General features: G+C 34.0%; 1 protein-coding gene across 1 annotated transcript in view; it reads right to left on the bottom strand.

Moving 5' to 3' along the window:
- TMEM170B (transmembrane protein 170B) overlaps window positions 1–17910 on the bottom strand; it is a 33576-nt gene that overhangs the window by 12243 nt on the left and 3423 nt on the right. The window contains exon 2 of the mRNA XM_011373242.2: window positions 2487–2657. Within this exon, the coding sequence (XP_011371544.1) occupies window positions 2487–2657 (171 nt within the window). The remainder of the gene's footprint in view (window positions 1–2486; window positions 2658–17910) is intronic.

Below are 17910 nucleotides of genomic sequence, written 5' to 3'. Positions count from 1 at the left end.
CCAAATAAGCCGACTCCTTTATTTAGTATATAGGTGTTCTGGCAGGGATAAAGTGGATTTGACTTTGGATGGGCCCTACTGTTGAGGAAAAAGACTGGAAGGAAAAAAGAAAGACCAAAAAAAAAAAAAAAAAACCCTACCGAATAATCCACTTTTCTTTATAATCTTTCAAGGAACAGAAGACAAGACCTTCGAATGTAGCCTATAATGATGAGGGGAGAAAAAGAAATTTAAAAGAAGAAAGACCACTATGAACTCCAGAGTTTCCACAATCAAGGGAGACATTTAAAACCAATTGCCATTTTCTTTCCAGGGGATAATCAGTTAGGAACCAATTTGTTAGTCACAACTTCCCTCCAAAAAAAGTAGATCTATAAAAGTTCCCACTGCATTCTATCATCTCCCAACCCAGAGGCAGCAATCAGAAAACACTCTCCCAGTGGAACTCTTAAAGATCTGAAAGAAAATAATTGTGTGTGCCTATTAAATGATTTTTAAAACACTCATATTAGTGAGCAGATATGAAAGAGTATTTATAAAAATATACATATATTATGAAATAACAAATTCCCAAGTGGTACTCATCATCCAGAGGAAGAACAGAATATTACTATTTCCTTTGAAGTTCCCACAGGCCTTCCTCAATTGCATCCCATTCCCTCCCTGAATTCTGTTTTTATCATTATTTTGCTTTTCTTCAGCTGCTGATATTAGTAAGAATATATATTATTTGATTTTTTAAATAAATGAATTTTATATATATCGATACTGTAAATATTCTATAATTTTGTGCTCAATATTTATGTCTGAAATTATCCATATTGTTGTATATATCTACAATTCAAATTCGATTTAGTTAATACTTCTTAATTCCTCTTCCTTTCCTTTTTTCTCCTTTCTTCCTTACCCTTTCTTCCTTCCTATCCTCCACTGTTCCTCCCTTACTACATCCATCCATCGACCAATATTTATTGAGTATCTATTATATTCTAGGCAGTGTTTTATTGTTGGGGATACAGCAATGATGAAGACAGACAAGGTCCCTGCTCTTTCAGAGTTTTCTCTTGGTTCTTCACATATATTCTATAATCAGCTATAAAATACATTTTCCAAGTGAATTGCTTTGCCCCTTGCCAACCCCATTCAAAAATATGTTTGTTTTCCACAGACTGCAGAATAAAAGTCCAAACTTTCCAGCTGGCCTTCCAAGATTCTCTATGATTTGCCTCCATTCTATCTTTCCAACAGAATATCCTACCACTTCACTATGCACATCCTAAGCTTCAGCTAAACCTGAAACAAGTTTAAAACTTGTTTTAAACCTTATCCATGACAAAATGGATGAGGTACCATAAGATAAAGTTATAGGTTGAATGGAACAACAAAAGCCAACAACAAAAACCTAACATAACATGGAAAACCCAAACAGTAAATAAAGGGTGAGAAAACAGACTACTCACTACTTCCCACAACTGTTTTATGATTGTCTTATCAGTGCCACAAGACATAACCAGAGACATGGGAAGAGCTTTCCTCTCAAGGTAAGGTATGCCAATCACTCTGGGAAAAGATGATCGTGGGACACAAAAGGAGAGGCCTTAGAAGAAAAGGACTTCCTCTTACTTCGGGGCTAAGAACTAGAAAGGAAAAAGTCCTTCTTGGAGAGTTTCAAAACAGATCCAATGGTAGCAGTGAGCCACCCCAGACATTTGGAAGCAGGCCAGAAGCAAATAGTAATATAAGCCTGTTATTCAGTGGCAGTGACAGAATCAACAGCAGCATAAAGCAGCAGCCAGTTTCTGGCGGGACCACATTAAGGAAGCAGCTGTGGCCACCTCCAGTCTAAACAAGATGCATCTAAATTCTGGCTCAACTGGCAAAGCAGAAACCAGAACTCTTTGAACTCAAGGCTGAAGTTGGGGCTTGTTGACAGTGTTAAGAGAAGGCCAGAAGGAATGAACCTGAGGACTTGTATGAAATGCACATGAGGCAACACAGCATAAAACCTGCAAATAGCTAAAGCATCCTCTAAAGGGGCTAATTTCTAGTAAGCCAGGGGAGATTTATATCATAATTTGTATGTGTCTAAGAAGTGCAATTTTACCTCACAGTCACAGGCAGATGACATATTTTCACTTTTTTCATGACAATTATCACCACCATATTTGTGTGCCTTTCTCCCTTATGAGTTGGTGAGCTCCATTAAAGCAGAAACTACATCCACTATAAGATAAATTTTCCCATGAATTACTTTACCCTTTGCCAATTTTTGCGAGTTTTTGTATTCCCCACAAAACTTTTCATGGTGAGTCTTCATAGTAGAAGTACCAAAACTATTTCATAAATAGTCTAATCGTTGCCTTCTAGGTAAAGTGCCATTGGTGCTAAAAATAATATTCTACATAAAAGATTACACTCATGTTACATTTATAATAACCGTAATAGTATATAAAATTCTGTCCTTAAACAAAACAAAATCAACTTACTAGTAATCATTGCTCCAGTTACAGAAGCCAGAAATCCGATGCTGACTGCAATGACAGAGATTACTCTCCCCTGCCTATGCCTCTGTAGCATCACAAACATCAACACTCCTGCAGCACCATGGACAAATAGAGAGGAGAAGAGAGCCCAGAGAAAGATCCAGTACCACATCTCTGAAAGGAAAAGCAAAGTGTTAATAATCCTGTTGAAAAACATCTTAGAAAATTCAATTTAACAAATTGTGGGCACCCATGATTTGGGGAAGGTTAAATGAGGTAATAGATATAAAAATGCCTAGCACGCTTCCTGTCACATAGTAGTACTAAATAAATTTCAATGATTAACATCATCACTAATGCTTGATAGAAAAATAATTCCTTCCATGATGTCAGAAGGTTAAGGCTACACTCTAATCTCCTCTAAATGTCTCCATCATATAGCTACAATAAATCAATTTGTCTAAAATAACCTTAATATATTTTTAAAACTCCTCTGAAATTACATAATTTATTGCTGTTTAATACACAATTTTCTATTTTCCACACAAATAGCAGTGTTAAGATATTTAAAAATCTACCCCTTACTTCAAACCATTCCAGAAATTAGTAATTTTATCTTTCATGATTTTAAGAATTTCAGGCAGTTCCCCTCTTGATTCTCAACTTTATATCCACTACTAAACCATCAGAAGTATTTTTTATTTTATTAAGAATTCTTTGCCTCAGGTCATTTTAATAGTCTTTACTGGAAACTTTTCAAGCTCCATTATTCTTCAATACAGCCTCAATTACTACTAATTTATAGAGAGTTGATGAGTACACCTTTCATTCTGTCTCTCTAGTATTCATTCCCTTTCTTTCTGGCAAACTGCTGCCTCCCAGTCGATCCATATTGCCCCCAAGGAGAGTGTTAGGTCCTTGCATTAACTCTATCTTCCTAATCATGCTTGCAGTTAGGTAGATGAGGGCAGGCAATTGATCCCAGACACACCAGCCATTCCCTTCCCCTGGGAATTCTGGATTGGGACCAACTGAGTACCTCAGTCTTTGGGTGGCTGAAGCTGAAGGATTCAGGATTTGTCAACAGTCATTTCATAATCACACGATGAAAGCCATGACAGACAATGAAAGAAAAACAGATCCATCAAAGAGACAACTAAGTCCCATTTCAATGATTTTTAAGGCCTGCCACATTACTATCTTTAGATTCAAACTCAATTTCCTTGTAATAAAATTATTCTCTTTATTTAAACTAGTTCAGGTAAGCTTTCTGTTATTTATAACTAAAAGAGCTGACTCTAAAATGTTTAGATGTCATCTTGAGAAGCATCTTTGCTATGCAAACATTCTATAATGCAAAATATCTCATCTGCTATTTGTGCTAGTAATCACTATTAGGTGTAAAAGAAAAGTCAACAATGGTCATAAAATAAGACAGATGAATTACAAGTAGATGAATTAAAACTTATTCAAATATCGTTAGTGTATAGTTATACACTATTGATGGTAATGTAAAATGGTATAGCTGTTATGGAAAACAGTGTGGAGTTTCTTCAAAAAATTAAAAATACAACTACCATATGATCCAGCAATTCTACTTCCAGGTATAGATCCAAAAGAACTGATAGCAGGATTATGAAGAGATATTTGCACATCCATGTTCACAGCAGTATCATTCACAATAGTCAAGAGGTGGAAGCAATTTAAGTGTCCATTGACAGATGAATGAATGAAAAAAAAAATGCAGTATATACATAAAATGTAATATTACTGAGATTTAAAAAGGAAATTCTGTCACATGCTACATGAACCTTGATGACTTTATGCTAAGTAAGATGTCAGTCACTGCTTGATTTCACATATATGAAGTCCCTAAAGAAGTCAAATTCACAGAAACAGAAAACGGAATGGTGGCTGCCATCAGCCTGGGAAGAGGGAGATGGGGAGTTGTTGTTTGACCCATTTCCCTTTTACCCCGAGAATACTCGCCAGAGGCACTTGCGGCTGCAGCATTTACCCCAAAATAACTCATGGATTAAGGTCCTAACCTTATCCCCAAAGTCTACCAAGGAATATCTCACTTTTATTATTATTTTTTGTATCACTCTAGTATATCAATAGTCTTTGGAAACAAATGACATCATTCTATTTATAGCATTCTGTTTTTAGTAGTGGTATTTCCATTTACAAAATACAGTAATTCTCGATTGCTGAAAATGTCAAATCCTTGATGTTCCGATTTGTGTTGTGCCATGCTTTGAAATTTACATGAAAAAAAATTATTAAATACTGATCATCATATACATTTGTTATATTAGGATTAGAGACAAGTTCTACTTAGAAATAACTCCAAGAAGTTTTTATATTTTATTTTCACATTGAAAATCATTCAGATTTGCTTCATTCAGCCTCAAAGAGCGTATTTGTGTAAAATTAAATTAACGCTGGCAGCCAGCTGCACTTTTTTTTTCTAAACGGGAAATGAGTTAATGGTTAGAGTTTCAGTGTTGCAAGATGAAGAAGAAATCTGTTACACAACAATGTGAATGTATGGACAGAAATTTAAAAGAATTGTTTTGAGATCATAAATGACGAGGCATTTAAAAACAAAACGAATAAAAATTCTCTTGAGAAAGGAAGGAAGGTGTGGTTATAAAAGGGTAACACTGGGGATCTTTGCAGCAATGAAACTGTTCTTTGACTGTGATGGTGGACACATATACAAGTGATAAAACTGTAAAGAACTAAATTCACACACAAATTAGTACAAGCATACAAGCAGTATTGCTAAAATCTGAATCAGGTTGGTGGATTGTATCAATGTCAATATCCTAGTTTTGATATACTGTGGTTTTTTCCAAAGTGTTCTCACTAGGTAAAGTGGATAGAGAGTCCATGGGCTATGTCTGTATTATTTCTTGCAACCGCATGTGAATCTACAGTCATCTCAAATTAAAAAGTTAAATTAAAAGAAAAAGGAAAGGGGATACCAAATTCTTGAGAATTGACCCTTAGGATGAACTCAGATCATTCAAATTCATTTCATTTCATATCTCGCATATTTCCCAATGTATGTTAAAAGTACCATGCATGCTTCCCAATGACCTAAGAGACAGATGTTGGTCATTAAGGAAAAATAGACAAAGTTTGCCTTTTAAAACGTTTTTCTCTTCCAGTTTTCTGGGAAATAGTTTTCATGCTATGGCTCCCAAACAAATGGCTTCGACTTATAATACATACATTAAAGACAAAAAGGCTTAACTTGCTCAGTAAATATTTGTATTATAAAAGATGTAATTTTCCAAATGAACCTAATTTAGAGTATCAGGGAGTAATAATGTGGGGGAGAGCATTTTCATCAAGGGAGCTCTAACACAAGGAAAGGCTCTGCAACACCTAATCCTAACAAGATAAGGCAACAATTTGCCTTGTGTCCTAAGACCACTTCTGATAGCTTATCAGATCTACCTCCCAAAAACATTTTTTTTTTTTTTGCTGTCCTGGTTATACAAGTAGAATGAAAAATTTCTTTACTATATTTAACACTATGAATAAGGGATTATTTGAAATTATAAGTAATGTTCATTGCCAACTACATAGCTATGGACCTCAACAATAAATTTACCTAAGAATTAGGAAAAGTAAATTTTAAGTTTAATGTTTTATAAAACCCCAACGTATCAAAGAATTATACAACTAAAATGGAATTTTAAATGGTCCTTTAATGACCAGTCCAGAATTATCCCTTAAGCAGACTGAGCACACACTACCTAAACTCAAATTTACTTTTCTTTAAAAAAAAAAAAAAAAAAACACACACATACTATTTATCATGGAAAAAATTAAATTCCACTGAAAATATCTACAACTAATTTAGGTTTCATGTTATTACTATTATTTTGAATTACCTGATTAACACAACCCTGTCAATGAACGGGGCCTCTAAAGACCTTGATCTACTCCAGATAAATGTCTAAGGTTCTACTCACTATTGGAAAACATAGGAAATCTACTGGGTAAGTTCAGGTGAAGAGAATTGCAGGATCCTAGGAGTAGAGCAAAAACAAACACCCAAGAGCCCTAGAGGAAGAACAAGTATTAAGAGAACAGGATTGGAATATCACCATCTTTTCTTAAACTGTCTAGGTCCTACAGCTAACATGAACACCCAGAGGCCCAGTTTTTACTTTTCGTCCCCACTCCACCCAATCCAAGCTCATAGCAACTAAACAACAAGGAAAGGAAGAAGCCAGAGGGAGACCACACTAATGCTAAACCAAATACAAATTTTAAAAATACAATGTACAAAACAGAAACTGAAGCATTTCATCCATACAATCACTTTAATTCAATGGAAGAAATATCCCTTCTTCCTGGGCACGTCTTTGGTTATTTTTCCCTATTAAAAGTTGTCCATAATCTTCATCTTAATCTAGTTTCACCTGGATTTTTGCATTGTTTACTTTTTAGGGGGATAAGTGTCAGGAGAGTTGTTATTTGTTCCAGTCTACAAACAACACTAGATATAGATCTGCTCTGAATCTGTATCTCTCATTACCCCTGGTTGCCAAGTCACTCAAAAATTATATTCTGTGCTTTTGTTTTTAATCCTTGGGAAAATTATTTATGAGAAATGAATTGCTCTAAATGTCTAGAATGTATTAACTGAGTAAAAACAAGTCAAAGAATGGTGCATACTGTCTGATCCTATTTGTTTAAAAAATTGTATATGTATATAAAATGTATAAATCAAAGATTTAACAATGGCTTAACAAAACACTTTTAAAGACAGGAAGTGAATGACATTTTATATATTCTTTACTGTGCTTATTTTTTAACAATCTGCCTGATATATTTTAAAATTTTTTACTACAAATATACTGCCTTTAAAAAATAGTTTATTATTCCATAATTGATCAAAGCCAATGGTTCTCAAGCCACGGTGCTCATGAGAATTACCTACAGAGCAACTAAAACTCTCTGGAACCAAATTACTATATTTTTATCAACTTTTACTGAATGATCATGACATGCAATAGAAACAGAAATCACTACTCTAGGCTAAAGGTATTTATTTAAAAAATCCAAAAGTCATAAAAATAAGGAAACCTATCTCATTAGACAAACACTAAATATGTATTTTTAATCCTCTATAGAGTATGTAAACGTTTAATATAATTAGCAAGTAGACACTTGAAAACTTACTATGTAATCAATATACTCTAAGCCTCAAGCTGAAAATACCATACCAGTAAAATTTTATTTGGGGGCTGTTCATAATTTCCTACCATCTCTATAGAAATGGTTAACATTATACGTGTAAATAATCTGTGATCAAATTAGGTTCTCAATATCTCAACTTTTTGTCATTCTACAAATCTAAGGGGTGGAACTTGCTCTCCTTAGTTTCTAACAGCAGTGATTTTTCAGTTTGGGGCTATGTCTCACACAGGGACTTGTTTATTAGACTCTCAGGAAGATGATGCATTTATATCTGAAAAATTCTCCAGATCAGGGGTCAGCCTCAGATACGGACCATGAGCCATGTCTGGCCCACCACCAGTTTCTGTATAGTCTGTGAACTAAAATGGTTTTTATATTTTAAAAGAACATTTATTTAAATGAACATATATTTCTTTTATTTAAAAGAACATATTTTTAAAAGAACAATTTTTTGAAACACAAAAATTACACAAAATTTAAATTTAACTGTTCATAATGTTTTATGGGCACATAGACATGTTCATTCATATTGTCTATAGCTATTTTCATGCTACAATGGCAGAGTTGGGTAGTTGTGACAGAGACCAAGTGGCCTGCAAAGCCGAAAGTATTCACTGCAGTTACAATATTGAGTATGTTGAGTACTAGCCCTTTACAGAAAAAGTTGCTGATTTCTGGTCTAGATGATTTGACATGTGTCCCAGGGAGTTGGGTTGTCCCACACCCCTTTGAAAATTACTATTATGGTATTTTCATATATTATCAAGAGCTGATACAGTGTTTAATTAATGATACATTGAGGTTAGATACAACATTAATTAATGATATCTCAGTGCTATTTTCTTTCCGACCATACCCCACCTATTCCAAGTTTCTAATACCTCAGGTTCTTCAATACATAGCATGCAGCTGATACCATTGGACAGCAGTCCCCAATCTTTTTGGCACCAGGGACCAGTGCTCCTATGAGAACCAAATGCCTGATGATCTAAGGTGAAGCTGACGCGGTGATGCTAGCACTGGGGAGCGGCTGCAAATACATATGAAGCTTCGCTAGCTCACCTGCCGCTCATCTCCTGCTGTGCAGGCCAGTTCCTAACAGGCCACGAACTGGTACCAGCCCACAGCCCGGGGGCTGGGGACCCCTGCCATAGGGTACATAGTCCTGAACAAGGGGGAAGAATGTCAAGGACGATCACAAGAGAATACACTGCTACAACTGAATTATAAAAAATAAACAGGATTAATCAAATGATAAATATGTTCGAAATGGAATGAGAGTGAAGAGTGGGGAGCAGAGCATTCTAAGCCAATGGTTCCCAGACTTCGCTATATGTTGGAGTCACTTGAGAGAGCCTAGAAGAAATACCATCCCCAAAAATTCTGATTTAATTGAGAAAGAATTTTTTAAAGTTCCCCAATTGACTCTCATGCAGTTAAGAATGAGAAACAACTGCTCTAAGACATAATGGTCGAATTGTGGAATTATATGCATTAGAAACATGAAACTGCAAAACTCTGGTCAAGAGAGGTACCAAGAAGCAGGCAGAGTTATCAGATACAAAGAAGAGTGTGGCTACTATGATTCAGAAAGGCAAAAATACTGACAGCCCCACCCCAGAGACCCTAATACACAGAGCATGCCAAAGACTAAAACTGGACCAAAACAGCAGAAAAACCCTGCCCCTATCATGAGCCTAACACTAGGTAACAAGCAAAGTCTGCTACTGGGGGAAAGCAAGTATGTGGACAAACAACCTTCCTGTGGCACAGGCATGCAGAGATGGCTAAAACTTGACAACGGTACACTGACACTGAGAATAACCCTGCAGCACCTAGTCCCCACCCTAAGCACAAGGCAACAAGAGCAATTTCTAGAGAATGTGAAACCTATGGTACACTGACGGTAACCATGATAACCAAAAACTCAAACTCAGCTTACTTCTGAGTAGATTAAATCAACTCTTCACACTACTGGCTGAACAAAAGCTACCCATTTCCTGGCATAAATCTATATACTTCAATCTTTACTATTATATATACAAAGTACTGCATTTGATAAAAATTTATAACACACTCAAAAACAGGAAAAACAATTCACTGTTAAAAAATAAAATAATCAATAGAACCAGACCCAGAGATGATCCAGATTTTAGAACAACTAGATGGGGACTTTAAAATAACTATAATTAACATGTTAAAGGCTCTCATGAAAAAGGTAAACAACTCACATGAACAGATGAAAAATTTCAGCAGAGATAGAAACTACAAGAAAAAGTCAAATGAAAATGCTAGAAGTTAAAAAAAAAGACTCAAGCACAAAAAAAGTGGTATCAGCGATGAAGAATTCTTTTAATGAGCTAATAGACTTGACAAAGTTAAGCAAAGGATCAGTGAATTTATAGACCTTGAATAGAAATTATTCAAACTGAAATATAACAGAGGAAAAAAAGAAATCATCTAAGAGCTATGGACCAATTCCAAATGGTTTAACATACATATAACTAGAGTCCCAGAAGGAAAAGAGACAATGGAAAAGAAAAATATTTGAAAAGAGTGGCTGAAAATTTTCTAAAATAACAAAAGATATCGAACCACAAATCTAAGACTTTCAAAGAATCTCAAGCAAGATAAAGACCTCTCAAAAGAAGACATTTCAAAAATAAACCATACACACACAACTAGATCTATCACAGCGAAATGACTGAAAACCAAAGATAAAGGGAAATAATGAAGGTAGCCAGAGGGAAAAAAAAGACATCTTACACACAGGAACAAAAGCAAAAAGTACAGCAAACTTCTCAACAGACACTATCAAACCAGAAAACAATACAGTCACATTTTTAAAAGACTGAAAAGGAAAAAAAGTGTAAAGCTAGAAATCCATATTCAAGAGAAATACCTTTCAAAACTGAAGGTGAAATGAAGACTTTTTTCCAGAAAGAATAAAGCTCACAGAATCGTGCTTAAGACACATTAAAGCACTTTCTTCAGAGAGGAGTATACTACTAGGTGGAAACTTAACTCTATACATAAAGAAATAAGCAACATTTTTAACAGCTAGTTAAAAATGTATTTTCCATTAGGCTCTGTTCTCAGAGCCTAAGAAATAAGCAACAAAGAAAGTTAAAATGAAGGTAAACATAATAGACATGTTTCCTTATTTTTAATCACTCTAACATTTTCATCGGATTTAAAAATAGGTTGCTGTATTTACACATGAAAACTCATTTAACGTAGAAGTTAAAGTTATTGTAGATATTTAATAGTTGTCTGCTTCTGCTTCTTGAAAACACTAGTTTTTAAATTTAATTGTGACACCTTCAAGAGCTACTTTAATACATTGCCTCTCTCAAAAGCTTATGGCAATACTGTTTATTACCCACTTAAACTAAATTACCCTTTTACTAGCTAATTATATAATTTCAATCTGTAAATTACAGTACTCATCACTGAACAGTAAAATTCTTAGAAAAACAGGTTTTTAATTTAAAACAATCTGAATATCATTTGCTTTAAAGAAATCAGGTTAAGCTATTTAAAACAGTTCAAAAACTGCTCTATATTTAAGCTACACTGCTATCTTCCTAAAAGATGCTATTCAATTTGTTCTTCCTCATAACTGATTATTTAATTATAAAAGTATAGGGTTTAGAAATCAACATCTGAATCTATTATAAAATTATAATATACAAGTTTCAATTATTATTACTTGTATGCCCTCAAGCATCTTAAATTATGCCAACAATACATTTGTTTGATTCAGTCACTGACTAAAAAAATCTCAGTAAATGATAAGCTTTACAATCTCATGATACAGTATTTCCAAGGGATATTTACACTGAATACTGAAAAATGAACTTTTTACATCAGTGAGCATAACTTATAATGAAACTCTCAATATACAATTACTAAAATTAAATCTAAATAAGAGACCGAATGAATGACAGATGAGAAAATAAAAGTACAACTAGGAAAACTTAGCAAGTAATGCACAAGCACTGTCAAGAACAATCACATCTTAAATATTATTGACAGTAATCCTGAGAGAGCAGTTATACCACACTGGGATTAAAACGAACAAACAAAAAACCTGGATAATTTCAGAAGTGGAAGGGATCTTGAATCCAGTTGCCTAAACCAAATTTAAAGAAGGCTCAACTCTAAGAGCTATTAAATGATATTCAGAGAACAAAGATTTTCTAGGTCCTAAACCTCAACCTACAAAACAGTATATTAAAGATCTGAAGAAGACTCCATTTAAAAAAAAAAAAAGATTAAAGAAACAAGTTTATATGCAAACATAAATGTTTTTTTTAACTCAGTAAAAATCTCTAAGCTTTTTTCTTGTTAGTTTCTAAATCAGCTTCCCCTTAAATCAATATGAAAATTGTTGGCATTAGATTGTATTATGAATGAGAACATCCAGCTCTTGGAAATATGTGGCTCATCTAAAATACAAAATCCAAATATTAGCATTTAAGGATAAAACTCAGTTTCTTGACTTATAAATTCAAGAATCCTAGTGGTTATTGAGACTCTATTTGCATACAGAAATCTAGCAGAACCCAAATTATACTAGGGGGAAAATTCCAATAACTGCTCATTACATAAGTATTTACATAAATACTGTTAATGTTTAATTCTCCCCTATACTTTGATTTAATATGAAAAAGTAGAATTTTTAAAACACTATTATTTAATAGCAATTATTCTCTATAGCTAATAGCTCAAATAAATAAAACATTTTTAAAGGATAAATTCTAATATGATACTAATGTTAAGAGAGTCACTTAAAAAACTGGATTATAACATCCTTTTGGAAATAAAGAAGTCATTTATATTAAAATTTTAATAAGTTTTAAACTAAATACTTCATATTAACATTTATTATATATCTTAACATAGCTACAAATTGATCACAAAAAAACCTTGTTTTCAAAATCAGGTAGTCCCAATCCTTGAGCTCTCAATAACAAAATCATCCTAACAGCTAGTTAAAAATGTATTTTCCATTAGGCTCTGTTCTCAAAGATCCTAATATCACAATATAGACTGAGGCCCTGGATCTGAACCCTTGACCAGCGCTGATAAGTAGCAAATTTAGAAACCATGTCAGATTAAAGTAATTCATGGTAGGGAATGGGAGAGGTGGAGAATTTTATAATGAAAATCTAGTTTCACATTATCGATGAAAACATCTTAGCTAGACACAGATATTCAGGAGCAGTGTAATACTTTTAAACTTAACAAGTCCTGCAGTATTCCGGGGCCATCCCACAAGCAATTCACCTCTCCTCTCCGAGATCCTATAAACGGGTTCTTTCTCTACTCTCTACCTCTTCTGTTGTCTTCTAAATCCCACTACCTCGTTCTCTCTGAACTCGACAAGTCTACTTAACCTGAAGGTTAGTCAGCATCTCTAGACCATGAGATCCTTATGGATAATGATTGGCATTTTCATGATCAGTGTTGACCACAGAGACTGACACAAAACTTTTATGATCAAGAAATATCCAACAAAATTAGCCCTTGAAAGTGATAGACATGTTCTTTAGTATAATTCTTCAGTGTATGAAGATGGTTTGTTTTTTCTAGTCACCTGTTTCTCTTAAAGATCCTCAACCCCTTACCTACTATGTTAGCCCTAGTCTTCTTTTTCAGAACTTCATTCCCTTCTCCCCATACCTACCTTTAGTCTGTGACAGCTAGGCTCTAGGAGGCCCCCAATAATCCTCACCTGGTATTCACGCCCTGGTACAGTTCCCTTGACAACGAACCAGAGTTGGTCTATGTGACTAAGTATAGCAGAAATGATGGTATATCGCTTCCAAGATTAAGATTATAAGAGACCCTGTGGCTTTTGTTTTAGTTTCTGTCTCTTTCTCTGACCACTGGATAAGGGGAAAGCTATGTTGTGAACAGCCCCATACAGAGGCCCACGTGGAGAGGAATCACACCTCATCCCGACAGTCACATGAACATGCCTGGAAGTCAGCTGACCCTTCAGCACCAGTCTTGACTGTTACACTGTAAGAACCAGCAAAACCATTCCCAGATTCCTGAGCATTAAAAATTGTGAGAAAATTAATCTCTCGTTTTAAGCCACTAAATTTGGAGGTTTTAAGCCGTTAAATTTGTTACTCAGCAATAACCAATACAAAGATTTGTATATTCATACTCACTAGAATATAAGCTTCTTGAAAACAGTCATGATGTTATTTACCTTTGAATCTCTGACAGCACCAAATCCATTGTAGTTATTCAAATGTTTGCTAAATGGATTGATTGATAATTTTTCAAGTCCTGGCTTACGTGCTTTGTAAACAGGGGCAAGATATCATCTATGTCTGTTTATTTTCAAAAATGGTGTTAATGGTCCATACCTCCTGGGATTATTACAAGAAGCAAATAAAATTATATATGTAACATTCTTAGAACAATGCCCAGCACACTAAAAAGTATTAAATGTTAACTACTAAATGTAAAGTTTCTTAAAAAGGAAATATATCACTCTTTCCTTAGTATTGAAATCCTGGATATGAATTTTTTACTGTAAGGTTTAAGAGCCATACAAAGATTATGAAATAAATTTAGAAAACTGATTTATATTCAAGAATTCAGATAGCATATCAAATGAAAGGTGATATTGGATGTGTTAATAAGCTAATAATGTTAACTGATCTAGCAATCTACATCCCTCAAAATTATTTTCATTTTTCCCAGTCCTACTAAAATAAGCACATAACATGTTCCTAGATTATATTCCAAGATATATATTATAAGAACACAAGCAATTAGATCCAAGTAAAAGTTTGATTCTTTCCACTTGCATGAAGTTTGGTGAAAAAATCTCTTTCTCTTTCAAGGATTAATCTACTTATCTAAGGTCATTGGGATTTAATAGTCTAATGAGACCTCCTTCAAATGTGTTTCTACTGCCACTGATCATTCTATGATTAATTTTGATTCCTAAAAGACTTAGTCATTAAAAATACATAATTAGCCTATCACACCTGAACAAAGATAAATTTATATTCTGATAATTATTAAAAAGTCAAAGTCATAGCTTACACAGTCCCCAGACTTATCCAAAAATTGCTTTAGACTTAAAACATGTCATCTGGACCTTAGAGTTGGTGTTGCCAGAGGACATGGATGTATGATTCAAGATAATGAAATGGGAATTTAAAAAACCTTAAGATGACAATTCTGACTTTTGAAAAATTACAGTAGCTTCATTCTCTACATATACTGATAAGCTTTCCAAAAGGTAAACTCTTATAAAGTACAAGTCATACCAGCACTTATTAATTGGCTCTGTACCACAAAAAAGTATGGGATTTTTTCACAGGTATTTCAGAAATACTGAATTTTGGGGTCCAGCACAAATACTGAAAAGTAACATGTCTTTAAGGCTACATATACAAAACATAAACACCTATAAGTAGACATCTGACATAACTTTATAAACATAAACTCACCACCTATAACACATAAACTTACCACCTATAACACAGCATTCAGGAAGAGGAATTGAACCTAATGATAAACTAGGATACCAAGTAACATCGAGAGAAGAAAATTTGTTTGGGAGCATTGCTAAAGGTGCTAGTGATACCAGCATGATGTACAAACAATTCTAAATGTATATAGCAGATAGCAACATTTTCCCCTTTTTCTCCTTCCTTCCTTCCTCTTTCCCTTCTCTTCCCTTCCTTCAGTCTTTCCTTCCTTCTTTTCTTTTTTGCTGACAGTATTAACACTAAAGTGGCTTAGTAACTGTAAAGTCCAAAACAGAACTATAATAAAGTGTATGTATATTGTAAAATTAAGCATATATATGTTTTATATAGACACACACAGAGATGGTTGACCTTCATTCCAGTTTGAATTCCCAGCCTCCTAATGCTTATTACTAATAGAGGGGAGCACCTACCCCCACATTTGCTGCTGACACTGAGAGAGGAGCCAGCCTAAAGCCAGTCTGCCATTTCTCCCAGGGATCAATTATCCCTTCCCCAGCACTAGCCCGGATCTATGTTTATCCAGGGGATTAGGGATCCTGCCTATTTTTATGTAAAAAATTCTTCTTTAAACCCTTAACAACCAAATTAGCTTCAGAACACAATGCTGGGAGCCAAAGTAGTTGAAGAAAATAAAGGTAAAGCAAAAGAATACATTTCAGTGTAGGTCATTAAAAAAAAAAAAAAAAAAAGTCAAGTTACCCATAAAACTGAATGAGTATATACATGCTGACTCTAATTTTTGATCGAGGGGTCAGAGTATTTAGAACAATTCAGAGAAAGATAAACTATTTGAGACAGAAAGGAAGCCATTTACCTCTAGTAAGGTGAAGAAGCGTATAATCCACATACACAGCTAACAATTTAGGAATCCTGTGAATCACCCACTTTGGGAAGTGATGGATACAGAAGAGAACTTTGGTAATAGACAGAGATGAGGTCTCCAGATATTAATCTGCTCTATATGGAGTCCCCATCCTAGTGTCTTCCAGGAGGAAGAAACAATAAATAGCACACCAAACTTGGTAGGATTTCTAAAACTGGATATGTAATAAATATGAATCACTAACTTTTACATAGGCAACGGCAACTTAAAATTATAGAAAACATTATTATTCAATAACATCTTGCGTTTTCTAATATCTTTTATCTGCTAGACAAAAATTAGTTCCATTCACACATTCTTGGGCTCACTAGGACAAATACTTACCAGGCTATTCTTAAGAACATTAAGATTTATCATCTAACCCAGACCTGCCTGAGTTAAAAGGCTATGTGGAATAAAAGAAAAAGGCACAGAACTAGGGTTAAGAAAGGTTAATTTCAGTCCTGCCTCTATCGTTAAATAACTGTTTAATCCTTGCCATGTCACTTCACTTCAATGATGTGACATTCGGTATTTCTTAAACGGAGTTAAATTACAAAATTTCTAGCTTTAAATGTTAAGCTAGTTCTCATTATCACTTTTTAAACATCTATTTCTATCAAAGTAATAAATACACAACACTACTTTCTAAAGGTGAATCTCTAAGATAAAAAGGTCAATATAAATGTTGTCCTGCTTTACCTATGGGATAAGCTACAAAGAGAAGAATAATACCTGTTAGTTTGTACAAAGAAAAAAAAATAGAGATGAGTGCTTTCTCCCTTTGTTTTTTTAATTAACCAGAATTCCTATGAACCAGATTTCTGCAAATTCAGTTAATTTTTAAATCCAAATCAGTCTGTTTCTACATTATGCTCCCTACAATTAGCTGTTTCACTACAAGTTTGTTATGATGACAAAATGCCTTCTGACTTAACAATGTTATCATAATTTGAAAAAAGGTAATTTTTCTCTTAATAGCTCTCAGATTTAAGCAAGTTACTCTTTGCTTCAATGTCTGAATTTGTAAAATAAGGATAAACGATCTGTCCGTGATTGTTGAAAAGATTTAAAAAAAATGAAAGTATGGTTAACTTGTATAAAAAATTTATTCAATAAACATTTGTATTTTAAAGGTATGACATTTACAAATATATGGTAGCTGAAGGAAACTGGACTTTTGGTGGTAAACACACAAGAGAATAAAAAATAAAGGCATGACATTTACAAAAGTTACTAAAATGACCCATTCCTTATTAGTAGCACTTTCACTCCAAAAGACCTAGCTGAAAAATAAGACAAGTAGATGTTTGAATCATGCAACTGTCAAGTATTATTTTAAAAATTCCACTCAAATATGTATTGAGCATTTACTATGTACTAAAAATTCCACTCAAATATGTATTGAGCATTTATAAGTACTATAACGCTAGCATTCCAGAATTCAGTGATTAAGACATTACCCCACCCTCAAAAAGCTCAGTCTAGCAAAGATAAATAAAAATTGTAATGTAATTGAAAAATATAACTTAAAAAGCATGTATAAGGAGAAGTAGCAGGATGAAGCAAGTAATTCATTCTGCCCAAAGAGAGTAAAAAGGAAGTAGCTAAAGCATTCTGAAAAAGGAGAAAAGGAAGTCCTGCAGGCAAGGACTAGGGTTTAAAGACTAATGCAGTCATTTACTAGCTATATGATTTGGGGGCAACTTAATTTACCTCTCTGAGCTTTGAAAATCTACTCTGGAGAGTTAATTCTGAAGATTAGAAATAATATATGTAAAGTGCCTGATACATAGTAGGAATTCAATAAATG

Source organism: Pteropus vampyrus, unplaced genomic scaffold, assembly GCF_000151845.1.
Source record: "Pteropus vampyrus isolate Shadow unplaced genomic scaffold, Pvam_2.0 Scaffold221, whole genome shotgun sequence".
NCBI classification, from domain to species: domain Eukaryota; kingdom Metazoa; phylum Chordata; class Mammalia; order Chiroptera; family Pteropodidae; genus Pteropus; species Pteropus vampyrus.
Note: the sequence above shows the minus strand (reverse complement) of the source record. Positions and strands in the feature narration are given on the sequence as shown.